Here is a 21,445-nt window from a genome sequence, read left to right as displayed (position 1 = left end):
AAAAAGACAGTAGAAGAAAGTACTTTTCTTTAAAGTACTCAAAGAAAAGAATTATCTAAATGCTTTTCAAAGGACACGGCTCCTTGGAAATCTAGGGGTTCTGCTAGGGCCTATATACCCTGTCCCACACTCATTTTAAGCAGATATATTATAGTTATTGAGCTTGGACCTAAGATTTTTATTTCCAGATTAAGATTTCCAACACTATTGATGATGATGATGATGACAAACATTTTATTTGGTATTTACTTTGTGCCAAGCATTTTATATGGATGATGTCATTTACTCTTCCAACATCCCTATGAGGCAGGTTCTATTTTAGCTCTATTTTACAGATGAGGAAATTGAGCATTAGAGAAGTTAAGTAACTTGCCCATGATCACATAGCCACAGACAAGAGCTTGGGTTCAAACCCAGGCCTGAATTCCAGATACCATGTGTTAACCTGTATGGAAGGTCTAAAATAGGATGAATTAAAAGCAAACGTAGTTCTTATTCTACTCTCAATTATAGTCTCAGCTCTTCAAGGGAAGAAATTGTTCTATCCTCTTTTTATTCCCAGCTCCTATTAATGGTGTCTAAAAGACTAGATATTCAATATACACCAAACGAATTAATCACTAAATAAATAAAAACTTTTTAGGGCTAGTGGTCCTTTTAGCAGTCTATTACGGCAAACACACATCACCTGGGTACCACCTAGGTACCACCCTTTTCCACCAACAAATGTAACTACAGCCCTCATGTAGACAAAACTCATGGTAACGACCCAGTGGAGACCAATGGAGATCATGAATTATGCAGACAAATAGCAAATATTTTTAGACCTGGTAAAATTACATACCGACATAAGGAATTCATTTCTACCTATATATAAATTAAGTCCTATTCCTCAGCTTTGATTCATTCCATCACCCCTTCCTCAGCAGAAAGATGCAAAGAGTAATAAAGCATGAGAGAGAAGACTCATCTATGTATCAAACTATTTTAGTACACTGCAGTAAACTAGCAAAGATTTCCTGTTAGGGCCGAATCCAAGCAGCCGGGTCACCAAATGACAAGTAAACAAATGCTCTCATCTATCTAGTTTTGTAACTGGCAAACAACATACCTTTAATGTTCACTTTAGACCATTTAAAGCTAGACACTTTTCAGGCAGTCACTTGCCATTGAAGTTATGTGTCATTTTAAACCAACCACAACAATTTTGTTAGCGAAAACTGTGTTGACTGCAGCTATGAAAAGGCAGCCGAAACGTCTTGTCTTAGCCTGTTCAGTCTGCTGCAACAAAATACCACAGACTAGGTGGCCTATAAACAACAGACATTAATTTCTCACAGTTCCAAATTCTGGGAGTCCAAGATCAAAGTGTGGGCAGATTCAGTGTCTGATGAGGGCCAGCTTTTTAGAGGGCATCTTTTCACTGTGCCTTCACACGGTGCAAGGGACCAGCTAGCTCTCTGGGGTCTCTTTTATAAGGGCACGAATCCCAATCATGAGGCTTTCCCCTCATGACCTAATCATCTCCCAAAGGCCTCTCTTCCTAATGCCATCACGTTGGGGTTAGGATTTCAACACAGGAATTTTGGGGAGGACACAAACATTCAAATTATTACACTGCAGGCCTTTTTATTAAAAATGAAAATAAAAATATATTAACTAGAAAAGAATACTAAAAATGTACTTGTAAAGCAAAGGAAATTCTTATCCACTGAGATCTTCAGCGAAAAATATGTTTTTAAAATGTATTTAGTGTAATGGGTGTTGAGAACACAAAAAGGTACACAGTACATGGTACCCATCAAATATGCTCAGGAATAAGACCCATACTATCTAAGCCATTGCAAAGGATAGTTGATTCCAACAACCAATCAGAGCTACTTTAGAAAAGGTACTTCTTCCTTTCCATTAATACATTAACCAAAAATAACTTAGTTATATGAATGTTGATATCAGCATGCTTTGTATTTTTGAGGAGTGGGAATTTAAGAAATCCAAAAGATAAATCAAAGCATAATGAATAATATAATCTCTCACGTTCCTTCAGTCAAGTACTAACAAAAATTAGTACTTTGTAATGTTTGTTTCCAATCTCGTATTTTTAATTTAAAAAATATATACATAGATAACTTAAATCCTGTTGAACTTAAATCTAGCCATGAGTATGACTGTACTCTGAGAACTATGAGTCTTTATAGTGAATCACCAAAGGGGGGGATGCTCTTGCAGACCCCAACACAGTGCAACTATCTTCTCCTAGCCTGTCTTTTAACCATATTTATTAAGGTAACTTTCGCATTCAGAAGATTTAAGTTTTTATGTATTAAAATATAACCACCTTTTCCTTTCTGATTTGGGTTTTCCTACCCTGACAACCACAAAAATATTCTCCTATATTTTCTTCTCATAGATTTATCTTCCACACTTAAATATTTGACTCATGAGGAGTAAATGTTGTGTATACTGTGACTTGCAGCCATCATGGCCCCTCTGTGTAGCACTCTGGCCATATCTATACTCACTCTACACCAACCTTCAGAAAGGGACTATGAGTGCCCTAAGCCAACCAGGGTGATCTCACCTCCTCTGTCAGAGGAAGTTACTGAGGGGACTGAATATAAGCAAGTCCCACACCCATCGGTTCATGTCATCCCCCCTGAACACTAGAAAATCGATCTGTTGACCCAATCAGAGTAAAACTCACAACTTGTGTTCAGAGGGTAAAAGAACCCAGCCTTTCTCTCTGCCACCAGGCATGAACAAATCACCTGGCCTTACTTTTAGATTTCTGTTGCTAACTACTTTTTAACCATAAAGGAAGCCAGGTAAGGAAAAAGGTGACATGGAAAAGATCACAGTTAAATAGTTTACAAAGAAACACAACCAGAGCCCAGATGAAACCACACCTCTAGGGTTTAAACCAGCTGAAACAGGAATTTGCTTTGGTTTGCCTTCTCTTGTATCCAAAATCATTTTGATTTACTACAAATCCTACTCATTCATGGATGAATTTATTATTTAATACACTGATGGAGTAGATACGGTGTTTTACTTAGAACTTTCATAAATTATAATTTGAAATAACTGTAGTCAAACCTAGTTTTAAAAAAAGCACATCATATAAAAGACTGTGTATATTACACTATTCTCTGACACCCAAAAATTTATTAATTTCCTCAATAACTATTTTACTATGTGCCAAGTACTAGGGGTAAAATGAAGTCCCAGACGTAGCCCCTGTTCTCAAAAAACATTGAGACTGATTTCACATGTAGGAAGACAAACAGAAACATAAGAACCAAAGTGGGAACTCTCAACCAAAACTGAAAAGTTGGTGGCCCTGATCTTAAAAACAAAACTAACAGGATTTTCTAATTTTCATCTTAAATTTTTCATTATCACTTTATCCCATTTCTTTTATGGTTTCTATGAGTTCAATACAGTACCTGTATTCGATGGATCCAAAATTAACTGAAGAGATGGCTTATTTGTTTGGCTGGCTGAAATATCTCCAAATGAATGGTCTGAGATCTCACTGGAACTTTGACGATTAACAAGAAGACTGCTTTGCCCTTTCTCCGAATCTCTCAAAATCTCTTCCATGGCTTTTTCCAATTGTTCATCACCATTAGAAACTATCTGTAGACAAAGCAAGACAATTCTGTTTCAATCATATTACAGTTTTGGAGTTTAATGAAAATATTTAATTTCTAGAAGAAACTCCAACAATCTAAATACTTAAATTTAAATGTAGTTACTGAATACCCAAGAATGCATATAGTTGTGCCTAATTTCACTAGATATACAAAATCCTGAATTGCAAAACCAACTAAATTAGGGGATTATTAGTTTCAAAAATGGATTCCTCAGAAATCACTTCAGGCAGTGTCCAACTACATCTGAGCTAAGCTCTTATTTCAAGAGATTTCCTTTTCTTATTTTTTTCTTTTCATTTTTTTAGGAACACATTCCAAAACCAGGTAATCTTAAATGTATGTGTTTTAAAGAGAAAAATAGGTAAGTTTAAATAGACAGTGTCAATTTAAACATAAATAAATAAATAAATAAATATTGTTTGTGAATATATTGTAACTATCTTTTAAAAGGTCTTATTTCTTATCAGAGCATAAACATATTTCTGATTTCTTTAAATTTTGCTTGTTAGCTGCCACGAGCAGTATTGTTCATTTCCTTACATGTAACGTGACTCATCTTTTTCTTAAAAGCAGGTGAGACACAAAGCCTAATAAATGATGTGTTGAATTAAACATATTAATACTAAAGTACAGCTGTTTAAATAAATGTAAATAGTTGCTTTTTAAATAAAACTTATTTTAATAAAATTATAAAACTATATATCCTCAACATAATATAAAATGGGTATTTAATAATCTGATTTTTATAAAACTTTATTCGATTGATATACTAATATACCTTTGATACCACAGTCAGTATGAAATGAAAATCATAAAAAATATGTAGCGCTTTTGACTGTTTTCTCTATTCCTGTTTCTAGAGGGTGGACAAGCAGTTTTCATATATGTGTACCTGGGTTGGTTTGGTTCTTTTTCTTTCAGTTAGGGAAGGCAACATAAAAATGAAAAAGAAAAAGGATCATATCCAAATAAAAACTCAACTGCTAAAAATTTTTAAGCCATAGACTTAAAAAATATTTAAATGACGTCAACTGTTAAATCACATAGTAGGATGTTACCAGCTGATTTAAAAACCATAAAGAAAAGTCTCTGAAGTGAAAGTAAAACACAACTGTTTATATAATTAACTTTAACCCAGCAATAAGAGAGACAAAAACATCCAGATAAAATAAATGTATGCAAGATTTAACCATTAAGTCTAATTCCCAATTATCCTTTCCCTTTTCCCCTCCTATTCCTTCTTTCTAAATGCCAATTTAAAAGACAAATAAACAAAAGCAAAAAACTTCAAAAATATGCAAACCAAATAATAAGCCTCTAGATAAATCAAACTTTGACTCTATTCTCAAAGTCAATACTTGAGAAAAACCTTTGGATTTTACACATTGCATTTCATCTAGTTAAAAAGCAATCATTTAAAATAGTACCATTTGCAGAAAAGAAAAAAAAAAACTACCTTCAGTTCAGGTTTTCCTTTATCTTTTGTAGAAGCATCATCTGCATGCTGAGGAACCAAAACAAATTCTTCACTGTTCAAGGTAGCCACACAATCCGATGGCCCAGTAACCTTCTGTAATGAAGCTCTGACCTCCATTTCAGTTCTGCAAACTTCTCTTCCCACATCCACCTGGTCAAAACCACAGGGTTAAAAAAAAAAAAAAAACTATTGAATAAAAACATCAGTATCAATCCTTGGCCTTTAAAAATGGTTCATGTGCAGCAGAATATTCTGCTGACTAGATAATTATCTCAAAACTAGGGAAGCTACTGTGTTGGACTGGGCCACATAATGGAAATGTCCTCTTTTTATCCTGAATTTCCAGACTAAAAGAACCGTATTATTCCCTGAAAAACAACACAAGCCCACCCATATCTCAACTAAACAGATTTACTACTGATTGACTCTCTTTACAGTTCTCCTAGAAATACTCTAGAAATACTCTTTTTGTTCTTTTTTATAAATAGAGGAAATAATTAAGCATGCCACAGAAGTACCTACAAATTCACAAACACAAAAATACATTCACTGAAATTACTTTATAATTAATTCTAAATGTCTCCAAAACTTATCTCAAGACCATGTATACTACCTTAAAATGTTTTTTTCTGTGCCACTGAAGTCAACTAATTAATATACAATTCAACACCCTAAGCCATGTATCTTTTTTTTGCAGATACCTTACCCCTTAACAGCAGGAGGGAAGAAAAAAGCCAAAACTTTCACACTGCATTCATGTAGCAAACAATGTTTCAGTAATCAAATACAATGTAATTCTGTTTTCTGGATAGATCCCTACTTCACACCACAGAAACTCAACATTCTATTCAAACGACTAATTTTAACTCAACATGAAAACTACATAACAGATACGACACTCAGCACTTGGGGTTACATGAGTGAATAAGGCAGACAAGTGCCTTTTCTCCTGGAGCTGACATCTTGTAAGGAAACAAGCAAGGAAGCAAATAAGGTAATTCCAAATTACTCTAATAGCTATGAAGAAAACGAAACAGGTTAATGCGACAAAGAGTAGCTGTAAGAAGTGTAGGAACAACTGCAAGTAAGGTGCTAGGAAAGGACTCTGAAATAGAAATATTTGAACTGAAATCTGAAAGACCATATAGTACACAATCTGCTCAGTGACCAAAGGACCTGTAGGCCAGGGCTAAAGAAGACCGGAGCCTGTAACTTTGGTAAATCTGCTAATCTGTGCCTAAAATGCCCCCAGAAATGTTCTTTTTCCCTTTCTTACTCAGTTCTTTTTTCATTGCAACAGATAAACATGGTTGTAATGTCTCATTTTGCCATTTAGGTGACACTAACACCAGTACACCTGCCCCTACCCCACCCCAAAAAGGATTTACTTTCAGCTTCAAGTTACACTTTAAGAAATTAATTACTTCCCAACTTTATCAAAAATCAAAATTTCCAATAACATGAAAATAAAGAATAATTATACTCCTCGGCTAGTGTAATTAGCTTCCCATCATTTATTTCTGTTATGCATGTTAAGGTCCTTCCTTTTTAAAACCCCAGAAGCACATTTATCTGTCCTCTAAAGGTTGTTCTCATTTTGCATATTACATGTCTGAAAATGCAGTATGTCTTAGAAACTACGTCTTTGCCCTTCCAGACTGCCCTATGCATCCTTGGTCCCCAAAGCACCACACATTTCAGGGGTTCTCTATGTGGCCAATCCTGTCAGGTGCCATTCTTCCACTTGACATCTAAACGTTGGATATTCCCCAAGTTCAAGTCCTGAGCTTTCTTCTGATTTCTTGCCAAGCACATTCTCTAATATTTCTCACTGTCGTGGATTTAAATACGACCTATATGCTGACGGTGTCCCAAATTTCTATCCCAACCCAAACATCTCCTCTAAATTCCTGATTTGGAAGCCTACTCTCTACTTGATATTTCCATGTCGAATTCTTATCAGTGTCTCACATGTGACCCTAATGTCTCCTCCAAACTTGTTCCTCCTTCAGATTTTCCATTTCAGTAAATAAAACCACCTTCCACCAAGGTGCACAAATAAGAGATCTGGACGTCATCCTTGACTCATCTCTACTTCTTCATTCCTTACAGGAGCTTGTCAGCCCCACCTCCAAAACAAACCCCACATCTATCCTGTCTTTCTCCAAGTCCGTTTTTACCAAACTATTAATAATTCAAGCAATGTTCTCATCTTCTATAAAAGTCGCCTAACCTATCTCCTTCCTCCAGTCTACTCTTCACAGAACTCTTTTGGAAAATACACTGGATTACATTAAAACTCCAAACTCAAATCTTTTCACTAAAATTCCATCAAAATCCAAACTCCTTACCAGGACTTACAAGGCCCAACACACCCTTGCCTCTGTCACTTTATCATTTCGGCTCTATAATCACAGAAAGTTCTGTCCTACTTTAGGTTCTTAGCTCTTGCCTCCTACCTTCGTACAGCTAACCCCTACAAGGCATCAGCTTTCATTCCTCCATTCAACAAATATTCAATGATCCCTATGTCCTAGAGACTATAATGGGAACTGGAGACTAAATGATGAGTAAGACCAGTGCAGCCCTGGTCTTCCTAAAGCTAACACTCTTTAGGAAGAGATAATAAAGGAGAAAATAAACCAGGATCACATACTAGAATAAGGACTCCAACAGGTGATGAGAAAGCAGGAGGCACTATGGACCCAGTTGACATTTGGGCTTAATGAGTGAGCCATGGAAAGAACTAAGGAGAAAGAACTTGATGTGAGTGAGAAAAGGCTTCCTGAGGAACAGAAAGGAGGCCATGAGAGCTAGATCACGAGAGTGGGCGGGAGTAGTATGAGATGAGATATGGAGAGGAAGGCAGAGAAGCCCGAGGCCGCCCCGATGCGATGCTGCTATCTAAATAAGCCCTCTTCCCAATCCCAAGTGTTTTGTTAACCAGGGAATATTCCATGCCTAGTGCAGTACCTAGAACATAGCAGATATTCAATTAATGTGCTGAACACATTGTTCTTCAAAGCACCCATTAGGACACAGGGCAAATGTGAAGCCAGGATTCAGACCAGGTGGTCTGAGCTCACAGTACATGCTCTGACCCACACTGCACGATACCGTCTCTTTTTTTTCAATTACAGTTGACATTCAATATTATTTATATTAGTTTCAGGTGTACACAGCATAGCAGTCAGACATTTCCGTAATTTACGAGGTGATGCCCCGATAAGTCTAGTGCCCACCCTGCACCACTGTCTCTTAGTCTCCTCATCTGCTGAGACCCAGGGCTGGCATCTGCCTCGATGGGCATCACTGCATGCACTGACCCTTCCGCACACTTTCCTCATCAAAACTTCTCTGCCTCTTCTCCCAAAGCATTCTTCTTAGATAAGGGATAAGCAACCTGGTAGTTAACTATGAATGAGGAGGTTAACAAATATTAATGGTTGCTCAATTCCTATGAGTTTTGCAGGGATCTTTTAAATAACATGGAGTTCGCTGTTCTGTGAACCTAAGACTACAACATCCATTTCAATTCAGCAAGTAAAACAGAGCAGTCCACAAAAGCAAAACTGCTTTTAAAAGTATTCAGTTAAAAGGCTGCCCTATTATAATCTAAAAATTAGAATGTAAATTCTGACAAAGGATTTTTATGTCTCTTCAGATACCCAAAAAAAACCCAAAAAACCCAATACTGGGAACTATAGTCTACGCATAAACATTATTTTTAGGACATTTTAAAGGTGTATGAGAACAAGGAACAGAAAACTTAGCAGTGCTACCAAAAATATGATACGTTTCTTCTATTCATCCTTTTCTTCCCAGGTCTGAACCCAAAGGAACTCAAGAAATATTCTTGGTTGAATTAAATCCCTTAAACACACATGCCCCACACCAACAGCAATTCTACCAAGTGAAATCCCTTTTAGTTCTTACTTCAATGCCACATCATTTTTGTCAAATAAGCAATATACTATCTAAATTAGCACCTCACTTGGAAGCCTAGAACTACAATTTTCACATATACTAGAAACAGTATAACAACATTCAGCAAAGTCTAACTGGAAGCTCTCTTCTTCCCAAAATAACCGAACACAGTCAAAAGCACAAAATTGTGCACATGGTCCAATTTCTTTCTCTGCCAAATGTGGTTAGTCTGCTTCTTGCTTTATATTGTGTGTTTGCACCTATTCATTTTCAAGTGCCTCTTGAACTAAAATGGACAACTGAAAAAATGAGTGTAAGTCAAAATTGGATAAGCTAGAAGGACTATCAGGCGTGAGAATTAGAATGACTACGGTAGACCCATTACAAAGGTGGAGACCAGAAATGCTCTTAGTTTACACTAAGAAAACAGACATGAATAATTTAGAAAAACATTTACCAACTATACTTCTTCTGTGCTTTGAAGAACTAAGCCAGGACTGGAAAACACTATCATGACCCCCATTTGCTCACCAGTCCACCCACTACTCAGGTAAGAGCTACACAGATGTGTACGTGTGCGTATAAATGCAAGTGTCCCTACTCCTGCAAAGGGCACACAAGGACCTTATTCGTTCACATTACTTTAGTGGGCACCTGCTTTGTATTTGCCTAGCAATAATCTCCGAATCTTTTTTTCTGAGGATAAGGCTTTCCTCTACTCAAACCATATGGCTTTTACAGAAACCTCAACACCATGGCCAACCAGATCCAAAAGTAAACACTGAATCCACACTAGACCAATGAACCCATTTCCTAAGATTTTGGGGTGAAAACGTTCATCGTGACAGTGTTTCTCTTACAAGCAGCAGAAATTTTTAAGATGTAAACTGGGAACTGTTGGTGGCCCTGTTTTTCCCCATATGAAGAATACCAGTGTGTAGGGAGAGAGAAAAGTAAATCCTAACACAGACAAGCAAGAGTCTTTCTTAACTGAGTCCTATTACTTTGCTTGGGTCATTCCCGAGGCCTAGCTCCACCTGTTCCCACCTTGTCTTGTTAAATCCACTGCTCCCTTAGTTCTACAAAATATCCCTTCCAATACTTTTTTTTTTTTGCATAAACTAGTTTAAATTGAGTTTTTGTCACATGAAGCCTAATATACTAGCAAAAAGACATACAAGATATATGTATTTTAACAGGTTGTAGATGGCCATATGATTTCATACAGTAGGTATAAGAACAAAAATCTAGGTGAAAGAAGAGAGAATCTGAAAAGCTGACAATAATTTCCCAGATAAACAGTAGAGTGGGTGTGATAAAAGAAAGAAAAAGTAGAGAAATTATTTACTTGAAATAATTACAGGAACAAAAACAGGATAATACAAGGGGTACTTACAGTCAAAGGATGGTTTAAAAGACAATAGAAGAATGTTTTATAACCAAAACAGGAAACCATCAAAGGACAAAGAGGAATTTAAAATAGTAGGCATACTATGATTATTGCTACATAATATTACTATGTCATAAAAATAGAATGCAATACGGGAAAAAATATTTTATTTAAAAATCTATATTAGGGTGGTGAGACTTATAGGTAACTGTGTTAGATCAGATTATTTTATTTAAAAATCTATATCAGGATGGTAAGATTTATAGGTAACTGTTAGATCAGATTAGTTTTATTCCCTCCCTACTACAGAATTGTGCATTTGTGCCCCTTGCCATGTGACTTTGTAATACCTCTCATGAGACTAAATGGAGCAAAATATTTCCCTGCCCAAATCATTTTGGGCTTAGCCATTTGCTTATTAGTCAATAGAATATCAGGAAGCAAAACTTGAGCAGAGACTTTACATGTGCTTAAGTTATCTGGCTTGGTCTCCTGAGAACAACATGTCCCAGGAAGCCAACTCAAAATACAACATGTGAAATAGACCTGCATAAAGTAGAGTCTCCCTCACAGACCAACAGAACCATGAGTTAAAAAACTAAATGTTTATGCTGTAAGCCATCAACCATTTTCACATTGTTACATAGCATTACCACAGCAAAAGCTGACTAATTCAGTGACCCACTACTTTTACATTTCTTCAACTTTATTGTACTACGTTTTGATTAAATAAAAATCAGAAAAAGTTAACACAGCAACTAACAAATCAATCTCTCAAGGAGATACTGATATGGTTCTTCAACTATTACCTAAAAAATTCCAGTGGTTTCTATAATTATTATTTATATTCCACTGAATTAAAATGTACTTTAACAGTCTACACTTCTAATACTAATATTCAATTCTAGGTATACTCAACTGTTTAAAACTTTGACCCATGCGTTATATTATAGTTTAGAAAAGTCTACTCAGTAATAACTCCTATTTATATTATTATATAAATAAAAAAAGTTTTGAAAATAAATATAGTCAAAAATTTTAGTAAGGTTGACTTTAACTCTAGATTTTTCTCTTGGTTTTCCTGCTATAATCATATATGCAATCAATTCTAGAGTAAGGTTGATAAAATTATATACATTACATAGTCACTCATTGCCTGGAACACCAAGGATTGCCAGCTATACAGTTCCATAAACTTGGCTTCAGGCTAATAATCAGCTTTGTGTCCAGCGGGAATAGGCAGATAGTTAAGGGGGAAAATCCTCTCATGACAGAACACACCAAGGAGTCCACATAACTTTAGCCCCACCCCTTTCCTCTGCTGGTTTAATAAAATCAAAGTTTTGTGATCTTTGGGTCACCACTGAATACTTGGTATGTTGTGTGATGGTGTAGAAAGCACAAAACTCAGGCAAAAACCTTGAGTTCTTTCTGGTCTAATGTGTCCATGGGAAAAACATTCCACTTCTGTGAACACACTGGTTTCTTTATGTGAACATAAAGGGTTGGACTAATTGATATCCAAGATCTCTAAGCTGTAAAACTTCTACACGTCATTTGTTTTATGAATATTTCTGCATATGAAGAAGATGCCAGTTCTCCTCAAGTTGATTTACAGGCTGAGTCTAATGCCATCAAAATTTTAAGAAGTAGTTCTGTGAAAGTCACCAACATAATATAAGCTTTAGGATGGCGGTTGAGGGCATGAGCTCTAAAGCCAGACTGCCTGGGTTTGAGTCGTGTTTCCTCAGCATAATGTGACCGTAAACTAAGTATTAAACCCGCCTGCATCTCAAGTTTACATCTGTAAAATTGTGATATAACACCAACACCCCGGATTGCTATGAGGACTGCATGTAAAACCTTGACCCAAATTACTTACTCAGTAAATCTAAGGTAGTATTAACATCTGAAAGAAAATATGGGGCGAAATAGTCAAGAAAATGTGGGGGAGGGGAGAAGAAGATGTATTACCAGATAGAAGATAGATTAATTGAAATTATGTAATACTGGAGTAAGAAATCTCAGGCAAACGAAAGAAACAGAATAGAGAATTCAAGAGCCTACCAGCAGAAAGAAGAATATGGTACAGGATAAAAGTGACATGTTACAAAGCATCGGTGAAAGGAAACGTTTATTCAAAACATTAGTGGAAGGAGGGATTATTCAATAAAGATGATAAGACAATCATCTATTAGGGAAAAAATTAAATTTCATCCCTATCTAAACTCAAACTCCAAACAAATGTCAAAAGGATTTTGGTTCTTTGTTAAAAAAAAACAACACACACACACACAAAAAAAACAAAAACAAAAAAACCACTCTATTGCACACCTGAAATCTATGTAATTTTATTAACAATTGTCACCCCAATAAATTTAAAAAATAAAATTAAAAAAAAAAACACCACTCTGACTATTTCTGATACCAGTCTAGGGAAGAACTAAGCACAAAACAAGGGGAGAAATCATTTAAAAAAAAAAAAAGACTGATAAACTTAACTTCACAAAAATTTAAGACTTCTACATATCAAATAATATGAGCAAAATTTAAAGGCAAGAGTTTAAAATGGTATTTTCCCAAATATATAACAAGCTCTTAGAATTAACTAAGAAAAAGATGAATACATCAATAGAAAATGAAATAAAGGGCATAAAGACAAATCACCAATGAACACTGTATTTAATGTTTTCTAGCATCCTATCTATCTCTCCCCCAATTGTGTACCAGCCCCAATCCCTGGGGGTTGTTGAGTCTCTAATTGAGCTCTAAGCCAATTAATTAATACCTTTTATTTTGTTACAAGAGGGTGCTAAGTCTTAAGCCAATTAACATGACATTTTCCTGACAACAGTTCAAGAAAGAATGTAAGAACTAAACTGTCTGATCAGACTAAACCCTCAAGAGAATGTACTGGAGAAAAGAGAAACTCTCCTCCCATCGGACAGTAAAACATAAGATATCAGGCCTATAAGAGATCTCAGGTGTAGGGGAAAGGGGAAAGTGTGGTAGTAAAAAATGTGGGAAAGTTTTCACTTCAATAGAAGCTAAAGAACCTGAAGAGACGTACTTTGCAGATAATTACGTTTTAGTTTAGATCGAAAATAACAGTAAACTGGAAAATAACATTGAAAATATTTTTCAGAGAACCGGCTACTAAGACATCAAACAGGTTGGACAAAGCTAAATTCTATATCTATTGTTGATCTGTATCTACTTGTATAGAGAAAGTTACACAAACACATATTTTCATTGTCCAGAGAAAGTAAATGTGTTGGAAAATTATAATGCCCTGTACAAATCTTACTGAAATTGTTCAAATCTTACTGAAAAGAAAGGTAAAGCTTCTCTAGGAATAATTATTTAAGAGACCTACAGCAGTTTATAAAATGTTTGCACAATAGTTTGTGAGTGGCTACGTAAGAAAAATGATCATCCTTAGTGGTCTATAAAAAACGATTTTTATATTAAAACTTAATTAGTCATGCAAGAGGAAGGAGTGAACAATCAAGTTATCAAACAAATGCTCCTCTGTCCAAGAACAACATTCAGTCAGCCTAATGGCAGTCATCCACAATGATACTGTTTTCTATCTTCCCTTACCCTGAAATAGAATAAAAATGAAATTAATACAGAGATAGATGTTTGAGGATTTCTTGAACAGTTTTCCCTCAAGAGAAGATCCAGCTATTAGAATTTACTGAGCACTAGTGACTAATATGGAAAAAAAAAAAAAAGAACACTCTGAAACTGAAACTCCAAATAACTTTACAAAAAGTCAGAGATAAGCTCAAAGGCAAAACAGGTTTTGCTTAAAGTAGAAAAGAAAATCAGAGGTAAGTTAATTAAAATAAAATAAAAGATGCCTTTCTTGAAAATGTATACTCTCCCTGGAATTAGATAATGGTGCACAACCTTGTGAATATACTGAAAACCACCCAACTGTACACTTTAAAATGGTGAATTTTATCGCATGTGAATGATATCTCAACAACAAAAAAGTGTAATTAACATTTATATGCAAAATCTTCCAAAAAGACAAAGAAAATATATGTAAAATGACTGTTAATCATCAGAAATGTTGTGTTTAGCAAGAATCTGCTATTATGTTATAGTTTCTATGGGTTCCAAGATTTCTTTTCTCAGAAAAAAAAAGAGGGCTGGGGGCAAGTACCTATTTTGTCTCCCTGGTATGCCATGAGATTTTATTATCCAAATGGATATGCAGACCCTCTGCTAACATTCTCCAGGAGCAGTCTCTAATTGGGAACCTTGTGCAAGCCTGCTATACGCGTATTTTCAGTTTAAAGTGGCTGCTCATCTGGCTTTTTACATTAGTCCCTGGCGCTCAGTAAATTCTAACAGCTGGATCCTCTCCTGTGGGAAAAGTGCTCGTGTCTTTGCAGATCTAAGCTGGGAGCTGAGCTGCCTGATCCCACTGACAGCTGCGTTAATACAACAAAGAATGGGACAATAAAACAGAGTCACCTGCCACTTTCTTTTTTTGGGGGGTGTGGGGGGGTCAAACCATTTTATTGAGAGCCTTCGGGGGAGGGTCGAAGGGCTGGGAGGACGATGAGATCCGATGCCTTCGGCCATCTGGGATCTCTCCAGCTTCACCGCCGCTGAAAAGACCTGCCACTTTCGATTAGTTCTGTGGTGTCTAGGCAAGACAAGCTCCAGGTTGGCTACCCCAAATAGGCAGGTGACTGTCACTTCTCTCTATAAAGCTTCTCCATCCCAGACACAACCCAGATGAGCATGATTTCTCTCTTCAAGGAAACATAAGGCGGAAGGCATCTAGGGGAATTCAGAATAGCATCTCTATCCTGAGCCAAACTGATGTCGTTTTTACCTTTGTTCTACAAAAATAAATAAGGGATCACAAAAAGTATACTCTAATTTGTATTTCATATGAAAGTATTCTAAATAAGTAAATATTAAGCTGTTATTATAAAGTTTTATTTTTATAGAAAAAGCATAATTGATTTGACTGTAGACTAAGTACTCAATTCAGATAGGCAACAGGGTCAGGAGAAAACGTAGCCAGCTGGCTCACACTGGCAGCCCAAGAAAATATTACTCACTGGAATTACAAGCATCATGCCTATAATAACTACCATTTACTAAGTATCTATGTATTTATAACACTTCCGCAAACTCTACAAGGTACCTATGACCCTCATTTTATAGAGATGAAAACAGGAAAAGAATAGTTGTTAAGTAATCGTCCCGAGGTCTCAGTGTTAGTATACAGCTGAAGCAAAACTCAAATCCCATTCAACCAGACTCCAAACATCCTGCTTTTTCCACTGAGGAATGATGCCTCTCAAAATAAATTTGTACAATAATAATCTCTAACATTTATCAAGTGTTTACTGTGTACTAATGCACTTCATATTCCATCTCATTTAACCCTCATAATATAAGGTAGAGCTAATTTTGTTTGTTTCCTTTATATTCCTTTTTTAATTTTTTATTGGTTTCAGGTGTATAAAACAACACAATGATTAGACATTTACACCCCTCACAAAGTGATAGCCCCAACAAGTCTACTACCCCTGACACTATACATAGCTATTCCAATACCACAGACTATATTCCCTATGCTGTACTTTACATCCGTGACTATATGTATTTTTAGTATAGGTGCTGCCAAAGCAAACACGTATATGTATTTTTAATTGTAGTTGGCATTCAATATTATTTTATATTAGTTTCAGGTGTACAGCACAGTGGTTAGGCATTTATGTAATTTATGAAGTGATCCCCCAATAAGTCTAGTACCCATCTGACACCAGACATAGTTTTTACAATATTATTGACTATATTCCCCATACTATATTTCATATCCCGGTGGCTATTTTGTGACTACCAATTCGTACTTTCTAATCCTTTCACCTCTCTAACCCATCCCCAGCCCCCTCCCATCTAGCAACCATCAGTTTGTTCTCTGTATCTATGAGTCAAGGTAGAGCTAATATTAATCCACTTTTAGAAATGAAGAAACAATAGAATGCTCAATGACTTACTCAAGGTCACAAGACCACATAGCCGTCCCAAGAGAGGCCATATTCTTAGCCACTACACACACACAATGGCTACTACCACTTGTGTAGCAGGCACTGGGGTATCTACTTTTCTTTCTAATGTAATCCCTCCAAGGACAACTAAACAAACTCTAGAATTTTAAAAGTTCAGCAGCCATTATACCTCAATTAAAACAAGATTTTCAGTTTGCTATTTCAATTACTTTTTAAGATGGTGAGTTTAAGAGAAAAAGTAGCCTATATCCAGAAGACAAATTTAGAAAGAGTCCTCGGCACCTTAAAAATACAAATTTACTACGCTGCCACAATTTTACCAATTGTATAATCTTCCTTCATCCTCAAGTGCAAATACATCCTAACTTGGCATGATTTACTCTGCTTTTCCTTTAATAAACATGTAGTCTGAAGCTGGTAGTTATTATCAGCCTTGACCATTTTACTATTTGTTAGTTGCTCTGCCAGGAGCTTTACAGTATTTGTTAATTAATTTAATTGTTAATTGGGATTAAAAAGGAATTAAATAACTCACCCAAGAATGACGCAACCAGTAACTGATGGAAATGAAATGCAAACCCAGGTCTCCTCCAAAGTACCATTCTTGACTTATGCTATACTTAAAATCTAAGGAATTTATTATAAGAGATGTATCTAGATTGAAGAAGTGGGGAGCGGAACAGAAGCTCCTATATTTAAGAGTAGGAATGATGTTGGAAATCGGAAGCTAGTCGCTCCATCTTTGAATTACTTGAGAAACACTTAAATGATCACTGGTTAACCACAACAAAGTACAAGAATATGGAACACTAGATAAAAACAGAAAATTTCTATAAATGGTCAATCGTGTTTTTCCAACTTTGAGAAAATGAAGCAACTACGTGTTATAATTTCTGAAAATGACCCCAAAAATGAAGAAAAATAATGAAATACTTTCCCAAAAGATGCCAAAGAAGTTTTTTAATTTGCATGCCATAGATTCACTAATTCAAACACTGACTGGATGTCTATGACATACTTAACACTAAAAGCTGGGGATTTAGAGAAGAATCGAACCTGTGGGCTCTTAGACCCTAATACCTGCAACAGTACAAAGGGTCGCCTGCAGCTTCCCCAACCGCCATATACCGTGTTTCCCCCAAAATAAGACCTAATGGGAAAATAAGCCGTCACATGATTTTTCAGGATGTTTGTAACATAAAATAAGCCCTAATGCGTCTTTTGGAGCAAAATTTAATATAAGACCCGGTCTTATTTTCAGGGAAATACAGTAGGGCTTATTTTATTTTACGAGCATCCTGAAAAATCATGCTAAGGCTTATTTTGCAGTTAGGTCTTATTTTCGGGGAAACACGGTACCTTGTAGATTATTTGATCTCTTTAAAAATAAAACAAAAATTTCAGTACTTCCAAACAATTCTCCCCAAGTCCCCAAAATTATTAGACTCTTAGAGCAAACCATTTATCCTGGCCAGTTACTGACTGAACTTGAATACAAACTAAAAATGAGAATATTTCAAAACTTAAGAATTAAAGGGACAGCACTAGATACATGTAACAAGTTCAGAGATGGAAGCCTTCATCTAAAGAAGGTTGATCAGCTCTTTCTATTACTGGTTCCTTAAATCATACTGCAAGTCACAAAGCATGCAGCTTTAATGTAAACTTAACGTAAACAAACCAAAACAAACAAACAAGAAAACGAAGTTAAAAGAGAAGCACTCATTATTTGATTTGAGTTTATTTTTAATCTCTCCTGTTATCATATTCACATCTTACTGCAGTATCTTAGGATCTCTCTTATTATATCTTAGTAAATCAATGTACAGCACAAGGCCAGTCAACAAATGACCTAAACAATAATTTAGTAAACAATAATCACGTGCAAGGCATCCATATAAAGTCTGAGGCAGGTGATTGACTTTTGTGTTTTGCTGACACACTGACATACTTGTAAATAACACCTTTTTTCAAAATATCAACATATTGGTTCAAACAAATTAAAGCTCCTATTTCAAATGACAAGAGAGACAAGTAAGTGTTCCCTAATGCACAGTTTACCTATATGCTCCCTCCCCCCAAAATACGGAGAATAGTATTGAGATTTCATTCTGACAAGAAAATGAAAACCTATACCTGGGGGTCTGTGTAATATTCACATGGTTAAGTCTGTACTCTAAGGGCACATCAGCATAAAAGCAATTGTAGCCTTTTGCTTTCATGAAATAAGTCAAAGAAGCAATATTAATTTGAAGGGATACATGTTTTCTATTAACAGAACAATTTAGGAACATAACAAGTATCACATACTGTGTGTTTAATGTAGTAGTTGGAAACATTTCAGGCCTAGTTTGTTGAGAATAAGTTACTATGTCTCACAAATAACAGTAATTTTATTACCGTTAGTTTCTAAATGCTTACTATGGACCAAATATTGGGCATTCTAGTTATCTTTTTGTTTATGTTCACAACAACCACTGAACTAATTCCAAAGATTAAATAATTTGTTCTAGTTAATACAGCTAATCAAATATGGAGTCCGGGTTTGAAGCAGCCAAATCAATCTCATTTTGTAGTGGTCTGTCTCCTCCAATGACTGCATAGGTCAGGTGCCATCTCAAGCACAGTGGTGGAGGGGAGGGTACAGGTTAAAAGGTTTAAAACATGTCTGCCCAGTTCCCTGCCCAAAGTTTCCACCTGAAGGGACTGTGGCTGTGCAGGTGTTATGACTCACTGCACTGAAAAGAAACCCGTTCTTCTGTTCGCCTACTTCTATGTGGGGCTTTCACTTCGTGCTCAGAGGAGTGCAATACTAATATCCTCACCACATTTTCCAATCTACTTTTACCAGTAATATAGCTCAGTACTTTATTCTGTCCCGCATCTGGCTCCTTGTTTCTGTTCTCAATTAGTTGAGAATCTGGGGAGGTGCAGAAGTGACTTAATTACACCCTCCTGAACCTCCAACTGACATGTGCAGTACGGTTAGAGAAATGGATGGGTTTGAGACCAAGCAGCTGTCATTAATGAAAGACACTAACAACATCAAGAGAACCACAGGGATGGGTATTATCATTTACAAAATAAGCCAGTAACATAACTTCTTTTTATGTTTAACTATAAGGTTTCAGATATAATCTATTTTTGAACATGCACTTACTTCAATGTATGAAATCTTCAGATCATTATACTCTGACCATTTAGGAGAAAAAAGGGGGCAGTTTGCTCAGTGGTTAGAGCACAGTGCTCATGGCACCAATGTCGCCAGTTCGATTCCCACATGGGCCAGTGAGCTGCGCCCTCCACAACTAGATTGAAAACGACTTGACATGGAACTAATGGGTCCTGGAAAAACACAGTTTCCCAATATTTCCAAATAAAAATAAAAATTAAAAAAAGCCGAAGTAAACACCACCAGCTTTGTTGCTGCTCAGAAATTGGACTCTCTCAATGCACTCAGTTGTACATGTCTAATCCCAAGCTTTATAATCTGGCCCATCTCTCCCTTTATTAATACAGGAGTCTTCCAAGACCTTTCCTACTTTGATGAGCCAAACTCAGTGTTTTCCTCTGTCCTGAATACTCCAGACTCGACTTTTCTCTGCTATTCCAGGAACTTCCCTGGTTATGTTCCAAGCACCGTCTAGTGTTGTTCTCAACGGAGCAATGGCTGATAAAGACCAGCAGCACAACAAGCAAGCTGACCATGGCTTACCACGCAGTTGTGAGACCAGGGGCAAAGCCCAGGAGGAAAAAAAGAACAGGAATGTGGGGGTGCAAGGAGGAAACAGGCAATCAGCATTTAATGAGCAGCTACTATACGATCTCCTCCCAACAAAACTATGGGTACACATTATTAGCCCAATTTACAAAGGCAACAGACTAAAATTGAATAATTTTCCCCAAGGCTACACTACAGATACGAGAATGAAGAAAAATGCAATGATCCATGATCTAACTGACCCATCTGTTTCTTCTCAAAGCAGTACACATATATCCCCAGGCATGAACTGAGGCATGCTGGGAATACACTAAGAAAATGAGGGTGAATGCTACACCTGGTATGTAGTGTCAGCTCTCTTCATTCACCCCCGTTTTCCACAATTACTTGATCAGAAAGGATTTTTTTTCCTTTTCTGGTTGTAATTAAAATATTTCTATATTTATATAACCAGGATGCAATGAAATGCAAGATTTACCTGAATTCTTAAAATAAAACAGAAAGTTTAAGAAATTTTCAAGCTGCTCTGAGGCATATCCTGAACTTCCAAGCGGTACTCTTCTTATTCTTCTCTGCCTTTGAGGTTCTTTGCAGGTAGTTTAAGGAGCTCAATTTTACACAAATTTGGGAGGGTAAAATCACAATAGTTGCATCTGTCTGGATTAACAAATCTGGATATGTCCAACCCTTCCAAAAAGAGTCAATCACTCCCTCTACAGTGGTTCTACAATGCTTTACATTAATTTATATCCCTACTCCAGCCTTTATCATACCACATAATTATTTATGTGTCTATCTCATCAACTACAATTAATTCCTCTTGGACAGCAACTATATTCACCTTTGTATTTCCAGCTCCCAGGAAAGTGTGAGGACACCACCTGAGAATATCACACTTATTCAATGAATGAATGAATGAATGAATGGGTTATCCTTATACATCTCAAAGACCAAAATAATTTCTCTCTAGCAATATCATTTCAACACAGAGAATTTTTTAAAAATATTTTACTTACATTAGACAACCCATACAAATACCAAACCCAAATCCACTTTATAACCATAATGGGATTTGAAGGTGAGTTCACTCACCCATAGTCAAGACACCACATTCCATGGACTCAATATAAAGACAAAAGCTAAACACTTACAGCACACAGTGCTTTATATAAAGTACACCCTTTCAAATCAGAATTTCTGATCATACAAAAACAAAACTGTGATTAAAAA

At 36.2% G+C, this 21,445-nt stretch overlaps 1 protein-coding gene across 2 annotated transcripts in view; it reads right to left on the bottom strand.

Moving 5' to 3' along the window:
- Positions 1–21,445, bottom strand: part of RABGAP1L (RAB GTPase activating protein 1 like) — a 434,187-nt gene that overhangs the window by 389,978 nt on the left and 22,764 nt on the right. For both annotated transcript variants that reach the window (XM_033093083.1, XM_033093084.1), the window contains exons 2-3: positions 5,113–5,283; positions 3,447–3,639 (exon numbers count right to left, since the gene is read on the bottom strand). In XM_033093083.1, coding sequence (XP_032948974.1) covers positions 3,447–3,639; positions 5,113–5,250 — 331 coding nt within the window. In that variant the 5' untranslated portion in view covers positions 5,251–5,283. The remainder of the gene's footprint in view (positions 1–3,446; positions 3,640–5,112; positions 5,284–21,445) is intronic.

The sequence above is a fragment of the Rhinolophus ferrumequinum genome, chromosome 22 (genome assembly GCF_004115265.2).
Source record: "Rhinolophus ferrumequinum isolate MPI-CBG mRhiFer1 chromosome 22, mRhiFer1_v1.p, whole genome shotgun sequence".
Taxonomy (NCBI): Eukaryota; Metazoa; Chordata; class Mammalia; order Chiroptera; family Rhinolophidae; genus Rhinolophus; species Rhinolophus ferrumequinum.
Note: the sequence above shows the minus strand (reverse complement) of the source record. Positions and strands in the feature narration are given on the sequence as shown.